An 18505-nucleotide genomic window follows, 5' to 3' on the forward strand; every position below is an offset into this window, starting at 1 on the left:
CTGCTGCTGTATAGGGTCAGGACCCTGTACCAACTACCCTCCCTCACCATCGCCCCCTGCTGCTGTATAGGGTCAGGACCCTGTACCAACTACCCTCCCCCACCATCGCCCCCTGCTGCTGTATAGGGTCAGGGGTCTGTACCAACTACCCTCCCCCACCATCGCCCCCTGCTGCTGTATAGGGTCAGGGGTCTGTACCAACTACCCTCCCCCACCATCGCCCCCTGCTGCTGTATAGGGTCAGGGGTCTGTACCAACTACCCTCCCCACCATCGCCCCGTGCTGCTGTATAGGGTCAGGGGTCTGTACCAACTACCCTCCCCCACCATCGCCCCCTGCTGCTGTATAGGGTCAGGGGTTTGTACCAACTACCCTCCCCCACCATCGCCCCCTGCTGCTGTATAGGGTCAGGACCCTGTACCAACTACCCTCCCTCACCATCGCCCCCTGCTGCTGTATAGGGTCAGGACCCTGTACCAACTACCCTCCCCCACCATCGCCCCCTGCTGCTGTATAGGGTCAGGACCCTGTACCAACTACCCTCCCCCACCATCGCCCCCTGCTGCTGTATAGGGTCAGGACCCTGTACCAACTACCCTCCCCCACAATCGCCCCCTGCTGCTGTATAGGGTCAGGACCCTGTACCAACTACCCTCCCTCACCATCGCCCCCTGCTGCTGTATAGGGTCAGGACCCTGTACCAACTACCCTCCCCCACCATCGCCCCCTGCTGCTGTATAGGGTCAGGACCCTGTACCAACTACCCTCCCTCACCATCGCCCCCTGCTGCTGTATAGGGTCAGGGGTCTGTACCAACTACCCTCCCACACCATCGCCCCCTGCTGCTGTATAGGGTCAGGACCCTGTACCAACTACCCTCCCCCACCATCGCCCCCTGCTGCTGTATAGGGTCAGGACCCTGTACCAACTACCCTCCCCCACCATCGCCCCCTGCTGCTGTATAGGGTCAGGGGTCTGTACCAACTACCCTCCCCCACCATCGCCCCCTGCTGCTGTATAGGGTCAGGACCCTGTACCAACTACCCTCCCTCACCATCGCCCCCTGCTGCTGTATAGGGTCAGGACCCTGTACCAACTACCCTCCCTCACCATCGCCCCCTGCTGCTGTATAGGGTCAGGGGTCTGTACCAACTACCCTCCCTCACCATCGCCCCCTGCTGCTGTATAGGGTCAGGGGTCTGTACCAACTACCCTCCCTCACCATCGCCCCCTGCTGCTGTATAGGGTCAGGGGTCTGTGCCAACTACCCTCCCTCACCATCGCCCCCTGCTGCTGTATCGGGTCAGGGCCCTGTACCAACTACCCTCCCCCACCATCGCCCCCTGCTGCTGTATAGGGTCAGGGGTCTGTACCAACTACCCTCCCCCACCATCGCCCCCTGCTGCTGTATAGGGTCAGGGGTCTGTACCAACTACCCTCCCTCACCATCGCCCCCTGCTGCTGTATAGGGTCAGGACCCTGTACCAACTACCCTCCCCCACCATCGCCCCCTGCTGCTGTATAGGGTCAGGACCCTGTACCAACTACCCTCCCTCACCATCGCCCCCTGCTGCTGTATAGGGTCAGGGGTCTGTACCAACTACCCTCCCTCACCATCGCCCCCTGCTGCTGTATAGGGTCAGGGGTCTGTACCAACTACCCTCCCCCACCATCGCCCCCTGCTGCTGTATAGGGTCAGGGGTCTGTACCAACTACCCTCCCTCACCATCGCCCCCTGCTGCTGTATAGGGTCAGGACCCTGTACCAACTACCCTCCCCCACCATCGCCCCCTGCTGCTGTATAGGGTCAGGACCCTGTACCAACTACACTCCCCCACCATCGCCCCCTGCTGCTGTATAGGGTCAGGGGTCTGTACCAACTACCCTCCCTCACCATCGCCCCCGGCTGCTGTATAGGGTCAGGACCCTGTACCAACTACCCTCCCCCACGATCGCCCCCTGCTGCTGTATAGGGTCAGGGGTCTGTACCAACTACCCTCCCTCACCATCGCCCCCTGCTGCTGTATAGGGTCAGGGGTCTGTACCAACTACCCTCCCCCACCATCGCCCCCTGCTGCTGTATAGGGTCAGGACCCTGTACCAACTACCCTCCCTCACCATCGCCCCCTGCTGCTGTATAGGGTCAGGACCCTGTACCAACTACCCTCCCCCACCATCGCCCCCTGCTGCTGTATAGGGTCAGGACCCTGTACCAACTACCCTCCCCCACCATCGCCCCCTGCTGCTGTATAGGGTCAGGACCCTGTACCAACTAGCCTCCCCCACCATCGCCCCCTGCTGCTGTATAGGGTCAGGACCCTGTACCAACTACCCTCCCCCACCATCGCCCCCTGCTGCTGTATAGGGTCAGGGGTCTGAACCAACTACCCTCCCCCACCATCGCCCCCTGCTGCTGTATAGGGTCAGGGGTCTGTACCAACTACCCTCCCCCACCATCGCCCCCTGCTGCTGTATAGGGTCAGGGGTCTGTACCAACTACCCTCCCCCACCATCGCCCCCTGCTGCTGTATAGGGTCAGGGGTCTGTACCAACTACCCTCCCCCACCATCGCCCCCTGCTGCTGTATAGGGTCAGGGGTCTGTACCAACTACCCTCCCTCACCATCGCCCCCTGCTGCTGTATAGGGTCAGGACCCTGTACCAACTACCCTCCCCCATCATCGCCCCCTGCTGCTGTATAGGGTCAGGACCCTGTACCAACTACCCTCCCTCACCATCGCCCCCTGCTGCTGTATAGGGTCAGGACCCTGTACCAACTACCCTCCCCCACCATCGCCCCCTGCTGCTGTATAGGGTCAGGGGTCTGTACCAACTACCCTCCCCCACCATCGCCCCCTGCTGCTGTATAGGGTCAGGGGTCTGTACCAACTACCCTCCCCCACCATCGCCCCCTGCTGCTGTATAGGGTCAGGGGTCTGTACCAACTACCCTCCCCCACCATCGCCCCCTGCTGCTGTATAGGGTCAGGACCCTGTACCAACTACCCTCCCTCACCATCGCCCCCTGCTGCTGTATAGGGTCAGGACCCTGTACCAACTACCCTCCCCCACCATCGCCCCCTGCTGCTGTATAGGGTCAGGGGTCTGTACCAACTACCCTCCCCCACCATCGCCCCCTGCTGCTGTATAGGGTCAGGGGTCTGTACCAACTACCCTCCCCCACCATCGCCCCCTGCTGCAGTATAGGGTCAGGACCCTGTACCAACTACCCTCCCTCACCATCGCCCCCTGCTGCTGTATAGGGTCAGGGGTCTGTACCAACTACCCTCCCTCACCATCGCCCCCTGCTGCTGTATAGGGTCAGGGGTCTGTACCAACTACCCTCCCCCACCATCGCCCCCTGCTGCTGTATAGGGTCAGGACCCTGTACCAACTACCCTCCCCCACCATCGCCCCCTGCTGCTGTATAGGGTCAGGGGTCTGTACCAACTACCCTCCCTCACCATCGCCCCCTGCTGCTGTATAGGGTCAGGGGTCTGTACCAACTACCCTCCCTCACCATCGCCCCCTGCTGCTGTATAGGGTCAGGACCCTGTACCAACTACCCTCCCCCACCATCGCCCCCTGCTGCTGTATAGGGTCAGGGGTCTGGACCAACTACCCTCCCCACCATCGCCCCCTGCTGCTGTATAGGTTCAGGACCCTGTACCAACTACCCTCCCCCACCATCGCCCCCTGCTGCTGTATAGGGTCAGGACCCTGTACCAACTACCCTCCCTCACCATCGCCCCCTGCTGCTGTATAGGGTCAGGACCCTGTACCAACTACCCTCCCCCACCATCGCCCCCTGCTGCTGTATAGGGTCAGGGGTCTGTACCAACTACCCTCCCCCACCATCGCCCCCCTGCTGCTGTATAGGGTCAGGGGTCTGTACCAACTACCCTCCCTCACCATCGCCCCCTGCTGCTGTATAGGGTCAGGGGTCTGTACCAACTACCCTCCCCCACCATCGCCCCCTGCTGCTGTATAGGGTCAGGACCCTGTACCAACTACCCTCCCTCACCATCGCCCCCTGCTGCTGTGTAGGGTCAGGGGTCTGTACCAACTACCCTCCCCCACCATCGCCCCCTGCTGCTGTATAGGGTCAGGGGTCTGTACCAACTACCCTCCCTCACCATCGCCCCCTGCTGCTGTATAGGGTCAGGGGTCTGTACCAACTACCCTCCCCCACCATCGCCCCCTGCTGCTGTATAGGGTCAGGGGTCTGTACCAACTACCCTCCCCCACCATCGCCCCCTGCTGCTGTATAGGGTCAGGGGTCTGTACCAACTACCCTCCCCCACCATCGCCCCCTGCTGCTGTATAGGGTCAGGACCCTGTACCAACTACCCTCCCCCACCATCGCCCCCTGCTGCTGTATAGGGTCAGGGGTCTGTACCAACTACCCTCCCCCACCATCGCCCCCTGCTGCTGTATAGGGTCAGGGGTCTGGACCAACTACCCTCCCCCACCATCGCCCCCTGCTGCTGTATAGGGTCAGGACCCTGTACCAACTACCCTCCCCCACCATCGCCTCCTGCTGCTGTATAGGGTCAGGACCTGTACCAACTACCCTCCCTCACCATCGCCCCCTGCTGCTGTATAGGGTCAGGACCCTGTACCAACTACCCTCCCCCACCATCGCCCCCTGCTGCTGTATAGGGTCAGGGGTCTGTACCAACTACCCTCCCCCACCATCGCCCCCTGCTGCTGTATAGGGTCAGGGTCTCTACGAACTACCCTCCCCCACCATCGCCCCCTGCTGCTGTATAGGGTCAGGGGTCTGTACCAACTACCCTCCCCCACCATCGCCCCCTGCTGCTGTATAGGGTCAGGGGTCTGTACCAACTACCCTCCCTCACCATCGCCCCCTGCTGCTGTATAGGGTCAGGGGTCTGTACCAACTACCCTCCCCCACCATCGCCCCCTGCTGCTGTATAGGGTAAGGACCCTGTACCAACTACCCTCCCTCACCATCGCCCCCTGCTGCTGTATAGGGTCAGGGGTCTGTACAACTACCCTCCCCCACCATCGCCCCCTGCTGCTGTATAGGGTCAGGGGTCTGTACCAACTACCCTCCCCCACCATCGCCCCTGCTGCTGTATAGGGTCAGGGGTCTGTACCAACTACCCTCCCCCACCATCGCCCCCTGCTGCTGTATAGGGTCAGGACCCTGTACCAACTACCCTCGCCCACCATCGCCCCCTGCTGCTGTATAGGGTCAGGGGTCTGTACCAACTACCCTCCCCCACCATCGCCCCCTGCTGCTGTATCGGGTCAGGGGTCTGTACCAACTACCCTCCCCCACCATCGCCCCCTGCTGCTGTATAGGGTCAGGGGTCTGTACCAACTACCCTCCCCACCATCGCCCCCTGCTGCTGTATAGGGTCAGGACCCTGTACCAACTACCCTCCCCCACCATCGCCCCCTGCTGCTGTATAGGGTCAGGGGTCTGTACCAACTACCCTCCCCCACCATCGCCCCCTGCTGCTGTATAGGGTCAGGACCCTGTACCAACTACCCTCCCCACCATCGCCCCCTGCTGCTGTATAGGGTCAGGACCCTGTACCAACTACCCTCCCCCACCATCGCCCCCTGCTGCTGTATAGGGTCAGGGACCCTGTACCAACTACCCTCCCCCACCATCGCCCCCTGCTGCTGTATAGGGTCAGGACCCTGTACCAACTACCCTCCCCCACCATCGCCCCCTGCTGCTGTATAGGGTCAGGACCCTGTACCAACTACCCTCCCCCACCATCGCCCCCTGCTGCTGTATAGGGTCAGGGTCTGTACCAACTACCCTCCCTCACCATCGCCCCCTGCTGCTGTATAGGGTCAGGGGTCTGTACCAACTACCCTCCCTCACCATCGCCCCCTGCTGCTGTATAGGGTCAGGGGTCTGTACCAACTACCCTCCCCCACCATCGCCCCTGCTGCTGTATAGGGTCAGGACCCTGTACCAACTACCCTCCCTCACCATCGCCCCCTGCTGCTGTATAGGGTCAGGGGTCTGTACCAACTACCCTCCCCCACCATCGCCCCCTGCTGCTGTATAGGGTCAGGGGTCTGTACCAACTACCCTCCCCCACCATCGCCCCCTGCTGCTGTATAGGGTCAGGGGTCTGTACCAACTACCCTCCCCCACCATCGCCCCCTGCTGCTGTATCGGGTCAGGGGTCTGTACCAACTACCCTCCCCCACCATCGCCCCCTGCTGCTGTATAGGGTCAGGGGTCTGTACCAACTACCCTCCCCACCATCGCCCCCTGCTGCTGTATAGGGTCAGGACCCTGTACCAACTACCCTCCCTCACCATCGCCCCCTGCTGCTGTATAGGGTCAGGACCCTGTACCAACTACCCTCCCTCACCATCGCCCCCTGCTGCTGTATAGGGTCAGGGGTCTGTACCAACTACCCTCCCCCACCATCGCCCCCTGCTGCTGTATAGGGTCAGGACCCTGTACCAACTACCCTCCCTCACCATCGCCCCCTGCTGCTGTATAGGGTCAGGGGTCTGTACCAACTACCCTCCCCCACCATCGCCCCCTGCTGCTGTATAGGGTCAGGGGTCTGTACCAACTACCCTCCCTCACCATCGCCCCCTGCTGCTGTATAGGGTCAGGACCCTGTACCAACTACCCTCCCACACCATCGCCCCCTGCTGCTGTATAGGGTCAGGGGTCTGTACCAACTACCCTCCCCCACCATCGCCCCCTGCTGCTGTATAGGGTCAGGACCCTGTACCAACTACCCTCCCCCACCATCGCCCCCTGCTGCTGTATAGGGTCAGGACCCTGTACCAACTACCCTCCCCCACCATCGCCCCCTGCTGCTGTATAGGGTCAGGGGTCTGTACCAACTACCCTCCCTCACCATCGCCCCCTGCTGCTGTATAGGGTCAGGGGTCTGTACCAACTACCCTCCCCCACCATCGCCCCCTGCTGCTGTATAGGGTCAGGACCCTGTACCAACTACCCTCCCCCACCATCGCCCCCTGCTGCTGTATAGGGTCAGGACCCTGTACCAACTACCCTCCCTCACCATCGCCCCCTGCTGCTGTATAGGGTCAGGACCCTGTACCAACTACCCTCCCCCACCATCGCCCCCTGCTGCTGTATAGGGTCAGGGGTCTGTACCAACTACCCTCCCTCACCATCGCCCCCTGCTGCTGTATAGGGTCAGGACCCTGTATCAACTACCCTCCCCCACCATCGCCCCCTGCTGCTGTATAGGGTCAGGGGTCTGTACCAACTACCCTCCCCCACCATCGCCCCCTGCTGCTGTATAGGGTCAGGACCCTGTACCAACTACCCTCCCCCACCATCGCCCCCTGCTGCTGTATAGGGTCAGGGGTCTGTACCAACTACCCTCCCCCACCATCGCCCCCTGCTGCTGTATAGGGTCAGGACCCTGTACCAACAACCCTCCCCCACCATCGCCCCCTGCTGCTGTATAGGGTCAGGGGTCTGTACCAACTACCCTCCCCCACCATCGCCCCCTGCTGCTGTATAGGGTCAGGGGTCTGTACCAACTACCCTCCCCCACCATCGCCCCCTGCTGCTGTATAGGGTCAGGACCCTGTACCAACTACCCTCCCTCACCATCGCCCCCTGCTGCTGTATAGGGTCAGGGGTCTGTACGAACTACCCTCCCCCACCATCGCCCCCTGCTGCTGTATAGGGTCAGGGGTCTGTACCAACTACCCTCCCCCACCATCGCCCCCTGCTGCTGTATAGGGTCAGGGGTCTGTACCAACTACCCTCCCCCACCATCGCCCCCTGCTGCTGTATAGGGTCAGGACCCTGTACCAACTACCCTCCCTCACCATCGCCCCCTGCTGCTGTATAGGGTCAGGGGTCTGTACCAACTACCCTCCCCCACCATCGCCCCCTGCTGCTGTATAGGGTCAGGGGTCTGTACCAACTACCCTCCCTCACCATCGCCCCCTGCTGCTGTATAGGGTCAGGGGTCTGTACCAACTACCCTCCCCCACCATCGCCCCCTGCTGCTGTATAGGGTCAGGGGTCTGTACCAACTACCCTCCCCCACCATCGCCCCCTGCTGCTGTATAGGGTCAGGGCCCTGTACCAACTACCCTCCCTCACCATCGCCCCCTGCTGCTGTATAGGGTCAGGGGTCTGTACCAACTACCCTCCCCCACCATCGCCCCCTGCTGCTGTATAGGGTCAGGACCCTGTACCAACTACCCTCCCCCACCATCGCCCCCTGCTGCTGTATAGGGTCAGGGGTCTGTACCAACTACCCTCCCCCACCATCGCCCCCTGCTGCTGTATAGGGTCAGGACCCTGTACCAACTACCCTCCCCCACCATCGCCCCCTGCTGCTGTATAGGGTCAGGACCCTGTACCAACTACCCTCCCCCACCATCGCCCCCTGCTGCTGTATAGGGTCAGGACCCTGTACCAACTACCCTCCCCCATCATCGCCCCCTGCTGCTGTATAGGGTCAGGACCCTGTACCAACTACCCTCCCCTCACCATCGCCCCCTGCTGCTGTATAGGGTCAGGACCCTGTACCAACTACCCTCCCTCACCATCGCCCCCTGCTGCTGTATAGGGTCAGGGGTCTGTACCAACTACCCTCCCCCACCATCGCCCCCTGCTGCTGTATAGGGTCAGGGGTCTGTACCAACTACCCTCCCCCACCATCGCCCCCTGCTGCTGTATAGGGTCAGGGGTCTGTACCAACTACCCTCCCCCACCATCGCCCCCTGCTGCTGTATAGGGTCAGGGGTCTGTACCAACTACCCTCCCCCACCATCGCCCCCTGCTGCTGTATAGGGTCAGGACCCTGTACCAACTACCCTCCCCCACCATCGCCCCCTACTGCTGTATCGGGTCAGGACCCTGTACCAACTACCCTCCCCCACCATCGCCCCCTGCTGCTGTATAGGGTCAGGGGTCTGTACCAACTACCCTCCCCCACCATCGCCCCCTGCTGCTGTATAGGGTCAGGGGTCTGTACCAACTACCCTCCCCCACCATCGCCCCCTGCTGCTGTATAGGGTCAGGACCCTGTACCAACTACCCTCCCCCACCATCGCCCCCTGCTGCTGTATAGGGTCAGGACCCTGTACCAACTACCCTCCCCCACCATCGCCCCCTGCTGCTGTATAGGGTCAGGACCCTGTACCAACTACCCTCCCCCACCATCGCCCCCTGCTGCTGTATAGGGTCAGGGGTCTGTACCAACTACCCTCCCTCACCATCGCCCCCTGCTGCTGTATAGGGTCAGGGGTCTGTACCAACTACCCTCCCTCACCATCGCCCCCTGCTGCTGTATAGGGTCAGGGGTCTGTACCAACTACCCTCCCCCACCATCGCCCCCTGCTGCTGTATAGGGTCAGGACCCTGTACCAACTACCCTCCCTCACCATCGCCCCCTGCTGCTGTATAGGGTCAGGGGTCTGTACCAACTACCCTCCCCCACCATCGCCCCCTGCTGCTGTATAGGGTCAGGGGTCTGTACCAACTACCCTCCCCCACCATCGCCCCCTGCTGCTGTATAGGGTCAGGGGTCTGTACCAACTACCCTCCCCCACCATCGCCCCCTGCTGCTGTATCGGGTCAGGGGTCTGTACCAACTACCCTCCCCCACCATCGCCCCCTGCTGCTGTATAGGGTCAGGGGTCTGTACCAACTACCCTCCCCCACCATCGCCCCCTGCTGCTGTATAGGGTCAGGGGTCTGTACCAACTACCCTCCCTCACCATCGCCCCCTGCTGCTGTATAGGGTCAGGACCCTGTACCAACTACCCTCCCCCACCATCGCCCCCTGCTGCTGTATAGGGTCAGGACCCTGTACCAACTACCCTCCCCCACCATCGCCCCCTGCTGCTGTATAGGGTCAGGACCCTGTACCAACTACCCTCCCTCACCATCGCCCCCTGCTGCTGTATAGGGTCAGGACCCTGTACCAACTACCCTCCCTCACCATCGCCCCCTGCTGCTGTATAGGGTCAGGGGTCTGTACCAACTACCCTCCCCCACCATCGCCCCCTGCTGCTGTATAGGGTCAGGACCCTGTACCAACTACCCTCCCTCACCATCGCCCCCTGCTGCTGTATAGGGTCAGGGGTCTGTACCAACTACCCTCCCCCACCATCGCCCCCTGCTGCTGTATAGGGTCAGGGGTCTGTACCAACTACCCTCCCTCACCATCGCCCCCTGCTGCTGTATAGGGTCAGGACCCTGTACCAACTACCCTCCCACACCATCGCCCCCTGCTGCTGTATAGGGTCAGGGGTCTGTACCAACTACCCTCCCCCACCATCGCCCCCTGCTGCCGTATAGGGTCAGGACCCTGTACCAACTACCCTCCCCCACCATCGCCCCCTGCTGCTGTATAGGGTCAGGACCCTGTACCAACTACCCTCCCCCACCATCGCCCCCTGCTGTTGTATAGGGTCAGGGGTCTGTACCAACTACCCTCCCCCACCATCGCCCCCTGCTGCTGTATAGGGTCAGGGGTCTGTACCAACTACCCTCCCTCACCATCGCCCCCTGCTGCTGTATATGGTCAGGGGTCTGTACCAACTACCCTCCCCCACCATCGCCCCCTGCTGCTGTATAGGGTCAGGACCCTGTACCAACTACCCTCCCCCACCATCGCCCCCTGCTGCTGTATAGGGTCAGGACCCTGTACCAACTACCCTCCCTCACCATCGCCCCCTGCTGCTGTATAGGGTCAGGACCCTGTACCAACTACCCTCCCCCACCATCGCCCCCTGCTGCTGTATAGGGTCAGGGGTCTGTACCAACTACCCTCCCTCACCATCGCCCCCTGCTGCTGTATAGGGTCAGGACCCTGTATCAACTACCCTCCCCCACCATCGCCCCCTGCTGCTGTATAGGGTCAGGGGTCTGTACCAACTACCCTCCCCCACCATCGCCCCCTGCTGCTGTATAGGGTCAGGACCCTGTACCAACTACCCTCCCCCACCATCGCCCCCTGCTGCTGTATAGGGTCAGGGGTCTGTACCAACTACCCTCCCCCACCATCGCCCCCTGCTGCTGTATAGGGTCAGGACCCTGTACCAACTACCCTCCCCCACCATCGCCCCCTGCTGCTGTATAGGGTCAGGACCCTGTACCAACTACCCTCCCCCACCATCGCCCCCTGCTGCTGTATAGGGTCAGGGGTCTGTACCAACTACCCTCCCCCACCATCGCCCCCTGCTGCTGTATAGGGTCAGGGGTCTGTACCAACTACCCTCCCCCACCATCGCCCCCTGCTGCTGTATAGGGTCAGGACCCTGTACCAACTACCCTCCCTCACCATCGCCCCCTGCTGCTGTATAGGGTCAGGGGTCTGTACGAACTACCCTCCCCCACCATCGCCCCCTGCTGCTGTATAGGGTCAGGGGTCTGTACCAACTACCCTCCCCCACCATCGCCCCCTGCTGCTGTATAGGGTCAGGGGTCTGTACCAACTACCCTCCCCCACCATCGCCCCCTGCTGCTGTATAGGGTCAGGACCCTGTACCAACTACCCTCCCTCACCATCGCCCCCTGCTGCTGTATAGGGTCAGGGGTCTGTACCAACTACCCTCCCCCACCATCGCCCCCTGCTGCTGTATAGGGTCAGGGGTCTGTACCAACTACCCTCCCTCACCATCGCCCCCTGCTGCTGTATAGGGTCAGGGGTCTGTACCAACTACCCTCCCCCACCATCGCCCCCTGCTGCTGTATAGGGTCAGGGGTCTGTACCAACTACCCTCCCCCACCATCGCCCCCTGCTGCTGTATAGGGTCAGGGCCCTGTACCAACTACCCTCCCTCACCATCGCCCCCTGCTGCTGTATAGGGTCAGGGGTCTGTACCAACTACCCTCCCCCACCATCGCCCCCTGCTGCTGTATAGGGTCAGGGGTCTGTACCAACTACCCTCCCCCACCATCGCCCCCTGCTGCTGTATAGGGTCAGGACCCTGTACCAACTACCCTCCCCCACCATCGCCCCCTGCTGCTGTATAGGGTCAGGACCCTGTACCAACTACCCTCCCCCATCATCGCCCCCTGCTGCTGTATAGGGTCAGGACCCTGTACCAACTACCCTCCCTCACCATCGCCCCCTGCTGCTGTATAGGGTCAGGACCCTGTACCAACTACCCTCCCTCACCATCGCCCCCTGCTGCTGTATAGGGTCAGGGGTCTGTACCAACTACCCTCCCCCACCATCGCCCCCTGCTGCTGTATAGGGTCAGGGGTCTGTACCAACTACCCTCCCCCACCATCGCCCCCTGCTGCTGTATAGGGTCAGGGGTCTGTACCAACTACCCTCCCCCACCATCGCCCCCTGCTGCTGTATAGGGTCAGGGGTCTGTACCAACTACCCTCCCCCACCATCGCCCCCTGCTGCTGTATAGGGTCAGGACCCTGTACCAACTACCCTCCCCCACCATCGCCCCCTACTGCTGTATCGGGTCAGGACCCTGTACCAACTACCCTCCCCCACCATCGCCCCCTGCTGCTGTATAGGGTCAGGGGTCTGTACCAACTACCCTCCCCCACCATCGCCCCCTGCTGCTGTATAGGGTCAGGGGTCTGTACCAACTACCCTCCCTCACCATCGCCCCCTGCTGCTGTATAGGGTCAGGACCCTGTACCAACTACCCTCCCCCACCATCGCCCCCTGCTGCTGTATAGGGTCAGGACCCTGTACCAACTACCCTCCCCCACCATCGCCCCCTGCTGCTGTATAGGGTCAGGACCCTGTACCAACTACCCTCCCCCACCATCGCCCCCTGCTGCTGTATAGGGTCAGGGGTCTGTACCAACTACCCTCCCCCACCATCGCCCCCTGCTGCTGTATAGGGTCAGGACCCTGTACCAACTACCCTCCCCCACCATCGCCCCCTGCTGCTGTATAGGGTCAGGACCCTGTACCAACTACCCTCCCCCACCATCGCCCCCTGCTGCTGTATAGGGTCAGGACCCTGTACCAACTACCCTCCCCCACCATCGCCCCCTGCTGCTGTATAGGGTCAGGACCCTGTACCAACTACCCTCCCCCACCATCGCCCCCTGCTGCTGTATAGGGTCAGGGGTCTGTACCAACTACCCTCCCCCACCATCGCCCCCTGCTGCTGTATAGGGTCAGGACCCTGTACCAACTACCCTCCCTCACCATCGCCCCCTGCTGCTGTATAGGGTCAGGTGTCTGTACCAACTACCCTCCCTCACCATCGCCCCCTGCTGCTGTATAGGGTCAGGGGTCTGTACCAACTACCCTCCCCCACCATCGCCCCCTGCTGCTGTATAGGGTCAGGACCCTGTACCAACTACCCTCCCCCACCATCGCCCCCTGCTGCTGTATAGGGTCAGGACCCTGTACCAACTACCCTCCCCCACCATCGCCCCCTGCTGCTGTATAGGGTCAGGGGTCTGTACCAACTACCCTCCCTCACCATCGCCCCCTGCTGCTGTATAGGGTCAGGGGTCTGTACCAACTACCCTCCCTCACCATCGCCCCCTGCTGCTGTATAGGGTCAGGACCCTGTACCAACTACCCTCCCCCACCATCGCCCCCTGCTGCTGTATAGGGTCAGGACCCTGTACCAACTACCCTCCCCCACCATCGCCCCCTGCTGCTGTATAGGGTCAGGACCCTGTACCAACTACCCTCCCCCACCATCGCCCCCTGCTGCTGTATAGGGTCAGGACCCTGTACCAACTACCCTCCCTCACCATCGCCCCCTGCTGCTGTATAGGGTCAGGACCCTGTACCAACTACCCTCCCCCACCATCGCCCCCTGCTGCTGTATAGGGTCAGGACCCTGTACCAACTACCCTCCCCCACCATCGCCCCCTGCTGCTGTATAGGGTCAGGGGTCTGTACCAACTACCCTCCCCCACCATCGCCCCCTGCTGCTGTATAGGTTCAGGGGTCTGTACCAACTACCCTCCCCCACCATCGCCCCCTGCTGCTGTATAGGGTCAGGACCCTGTACCAACCCCCCCTCCCTCACCTCTCCCCACTGACGTTTTCCCCCTCTGTGTGAGGAAGTTCCCCATCCCTTTCCCTATGAACTATTCCTCCCATCCTCCCCCCGCTGGGCCTGCCTCCATGTTCCTGCAGAAAGACCGTGATCCTGCTCTATCCCAATTGCCTCCCGGTAATTTACTCCCGGGGAACGGCTCTCAGCATCACCTCCGAGCTGGGTGTCTCGTGGGACACGGGTACGCGCTGGGAAGGGATTGTCTCTCTCTCGCTCTCTCTCTCTGTCTCTCTCTCTCTCTCACTCACTCTCTCTCTGTCTCTCTCTCTCTGTCTCTATCTCTCTGTCTCTCTCTCTCTGTCTCTCTCTCTCTCCCTGTTTCTCTCTCTCTCTCTCTCTCTTCCCTCGCCTCCCTCGCTCCACCCCTCCTGCTCTGCAGTAATATGGAGCACACATCCAAACCTGCAGCTGCCTTTAACCTGAAGAGGCTGAAGAATGGGGGATTGGTTTGGGAATCCCAGTGATTAGGGATTCGTCATTGTCCCTCCACCATGTTTGGAAAAGTGATACGGCTTCCATTTTGGGGACAGAGTTGGCTCCCAGGTCTCCATTTTGGGGACAGAGTTGCTCCTTGGGTGTTTAGTTTGGGGACACAATTGACCCCGGGGCCACCATTTTGGGCCTCGGTACCTGCCCTGAGATCGATCCCCATCTATGTCCCACGTGTCTCTCAGATGGAGAGGGGGGACCAATTTGGGGAGGGGGGTGGGGTGAGGGGGGGGGGGCATTGCTGCCATCCTGGGTTGACTGTGATCTCTGTTGGCCGTAGGTAGAGAACCTGGGAGACCGCAGCGTGCCGATCGGAGTGATGCTCTCTGTCCCAGGCCGTCTCAGCGGACAGTCCCTCTGGAACGTCTCCGTGTCCCCAAGAAATCAGGTGACTGGGCCAAAGTGGGGGGCTGGGGGAGATGGGAGGGAGAGGCACATGGGGAGTGGGTGCTCACTATCCACCAGGGGGTGCCCACGCCATGTCCCACCTGCTATAGGGTGGCGCGGGGTGGACTCAGTGGGTAGGACTGCTGCCTGACAGCACCAGGGACGTGGGTTCGATACCATTCTCAGGCGACTGTCAGTGTAGAGTTGGCACGTTCTCCTGAGTGGCCGATCCACCCTAACCTGCACATCCCTGGGCACTACGGGACAATTTCCCCACAGCCGACCCACCCTAACCTGCACATCCCTGGGCACTACGGGACAATTTCCCCACAGCCGACCCACCCTAACCTGCACATCCCTGGGCACTACGGGACAATTTCCCCACAGCCGACCCACCCTAACCTGCACATCCCTGGGCACTACGGGACAATTTCCCCACAGCCGATCCCACCCTAACCTGCACATCCCTGGGCACTACGGGACAATTCCCCATGACCAATCCCACCCTAACGTTGATATCTTTGGACTGTGGGAGGAAACCGGAGCACCCAGAGGAAACCCACGCAGACACGGGGAGAATGTGCAAACTCCAGGCAGACAGCTGCCTGAGGCTGGGCTCGAACCCGGGAGCCTGGTGCTGTGGGGGTGAAGTTGTGCCCACTGAGCCACCGTGCCAATGATCTGATTCCAGTTTCAGCTTTGTGACCTGAGCCATACCAGAGTCAGTGGGTACTGGGGGGGGATGGTGGATTTCTTGAAGGGAGTGGTGGGAGTAACCTTCTGATTGTTGGAGTTCGAGCCAGTACAAGGGAAGGTCAGTTACCTTAGCAGCAGGATATCTGTATCCTTGTCTCCAACTATCTGCAGCTGCTTCCTCACTGCCCTTCCTTCAGTCGGAAGGGAAGGTGGGGAGGATGGCGGGAATGTTTGGTGCTGATTACACAACATTCCTCAGATACTGAAGTGGGCTCTGCCCGTATCCAGCGAGATCTCGGCAGTCTCCAGGCCCTAGCTGACAAGGTGACAGGGAGCATGAATACAAGTCGGTGTATTAGGTGTCTTTCTTAGGGGGATTGAGTTCTGGAACCGCAATATCATGCCGCAACTATACGAAACCCTGGTGCGGCCCGACTCGGAATATGGTGTACGGTTCTGGTCCCCATATTTCGGGAAGGATGTGGAAGCATCGGAAAAGGTGCAGAGGAGATTTACCAGGATGTTGCCTGGTCTGGAGGGAAGGTCTTACGAGGAAAGGCTGAGAGACTTGAACCTGTTCTCATTGGAGAGAAGGCGGCTAAGGAGGATTTGATAGAGACATACAAGATGATCAGAGGATTCGATCGGGTAGACAGTGAATGTCTTTTTCCTAGGATGATGACATCAGCTTGTACGAGGGGGAGCATAACTACAAATTGAGGGGTGATAGATTTAAGACAGATGTCAGAGGCAGGTTCTTCACTCAGAGAGTGGTAAGGGAGTAGAATGCCCTACCTGCTAATGTAGTCAACTCAGCCACATGAGGGAGATTTAATCAATCCTTAGATAAGCACATAGATGATTTTGGGATAGTGTAGGGGGACAGGCTGAGAATAGTTCACAGGTCGACGCAATGTAGAGCGCTGAAGGGCCTGTTCTGCGCTGTCTTGTTCTCTGTTCTATGATCTAATGCCACACTGTGACCATCACCCATGACAACAGAGTTGCTGTTGGTGTATTCCACACTGTTACCGTGTCTGAATCCGTCCCCACTAACAACATCGTGGCGGTTACTATTAACCAGAAGCTGAACTGGACCCAGCCTCACATCGAGTTGAGTTGAGTTGAGTGAAGCTGAATTGCATGTGTTGGACCGAGGCACAGTTAAAAAAAAAAACTTTGTCTTGTGAGCAATCCTGGCAGATGACAGAGTTCAGTTGCATAGATCCCAAATAATAGGGAAACAGCCGCAAAATCAAAACCACTGGGACAGGCGAATGTTAAGAGTTTGTGAGTCCATTCAGTATTCTGACAACACGAGGGTAGAAACTGCTGTGAACTGGCCGGTCGGTGTGTTCAGGCCTCTGTACCCTCTCCCCGCGATGGGAGAGGTTGGAGGTGAACACTGCCGGGGGGGAGGGGTCTTGGAGAATGCTGGCGGCCCTTCCTTGGCAGCGAGGCCTGGGAGATGGGGTCTAGAGACGGGAGGTTGGTCCTTGTGATTGTCCCACTCTCGGTAACCGTCTCCGATCTGGAATGGTACAGTTACCCGGACCAAGTAGTGATACCGATCAATCCTGTGGCTACACGAGAAGGTCAGAGGCTGGGACTCCCGCGGTGAGTAACTCTCCTCCTGACCTCCCCCCGAAAGTCTATCCACCATCTTCCAGGCACAGATCGGGAGAGTGAGGGAGTATTCCCCGCTCCCCCTGGACGGGGGAACGCTCGGATACCATCCAGGATAATGCTGTGCCCTACCCTGCATGATTGGCACCACGTCCTGCACCCCTCCCCCACCCCCCACAAACAATGGTGCTGCAATGGGTCAAGATACACTGAAGAAACCCACTGAGACTCCTCACACAGCACCTTCCTACCCCCACACCCGCTCCCATTGGGGTTTCTGCTGGCCGATGGTCCGAGTGCCGAAAGGGGGTGGGTTTCAGTTCAAGCTGGTCGTGTTCAGTCCTCGTTTCCCAGCGATGAGTCACTTGGAAATAGGGAGCACTGTTCAGAGCAAGAAACCAGCTGCATGATTTCCTGCCGTCTGGATGTCCAAGACGGCTCGAGGGGGGAATATGAACATTATAACGATAGACTCTGGGAGCAGTGGGGAATAACATTCCTGACGGGAAAGGACGGCTCGAGAACAGGAGGGTTGGGGGGGGGGGGGTGTGTGGTAGGGTCCTGGGCCCAGCGAGGGGATGAAGTTCTGACTGTGTCTCGTGTCTGTCTCCTGAACCATCCACACGCCAGACGCACCGTTCAGTGTGCTCAACTCCCACCGACACAGGGGAAAGGTCACAGGAGATCGCTGATCACAACAGACAGGAAAACATCACTGAGGTAATGCATTAGGGGTGGAGTGGGGGGGGGGGGAACACAGAGTCATTCCAGTCGGCGCAATGGGAGGCCATTCTCCCCCTTCACACACTGCTGGAGCTGTCAAGGATAACATTCGCCTCCTCTGAGCCAGGCACAATCAATTCATCTCCCCCTCCCAGGTCTGTCCCCAATCACACTCAATCCCTGTCCCTCCCTCCCTCTGGGTCTCTCCCCCATCTCCCTCAATCCCTGTCCCTCCCTCCCTCTGTGTCTCACCCCCAACTCCCTCAATCCCTGTCCCTCCCTCCCTCTGGGTCTCTCCCCCATCTCCCTCAATCCCTGTCCCTCCCTCCCTCTGTGTCTCACCCCCATCTCCCTCAATCCCTGTCCCTCCCTCCCTCTGGGTCTCTCCCCCATCTCCCTCAATCCCTGTCCCTCCCTCCCTCTGGGTCTCTCCCCCATCTCCCTCAATCCCTGTCCCTCCCTCTGGGTCTCTCCCCCATCTCCCTCAATCCCTGTCCCTCCCTCTGGGTCTCTCCCCCATCTCCCTCAATCCCTGTCCCTCCCTCCCTGTGGGTCCCTCCCCCATCTCCC

The 18505-nt window shown here is 60.4% G+C and overlaps 1 protein-coding gene across 1 annotated transcript in view; it reads left to right on the plus strand.

Annotated features, from left to right (window-relative positions):
• The window catches only part of LOC140470519 (integrin alpha-M-like), a 154585-nt gene that overhangs the window by 103464 nt on the left and 32616 nt on the right, over positions 1–18505 (plus strand). The window contains exons 3-4 of the mRNA XM_072566622.1: positions 14784–14891; positions 17843–17932. Coding sequence (XP_072422723.1) covers positions 14784–14891; positions 17843–17932 — 198 coding nt within the window. The remainder of the gene's footprint in view (positions 1–14783; positions 14892–17842; positions 17933–18505) is intronic.

This window comes from Chiloscyllium punctatum, chromosome 51 (genome assembly GCF_047496795.1).
Source record: "Chiloscyllium punctatum isolate Juve2018m chromosome 51, sChiPun1.3, whole genome shotgun sequence".
In the NCBI taxonomy this organism is placed as follows: Eukaryota; Metazoa; Chordata; class Chondrichthyes; order Orectolobiformes; family Hemiscylliidae; genus Chiloscyllium; species Chiloscyllium punctatum.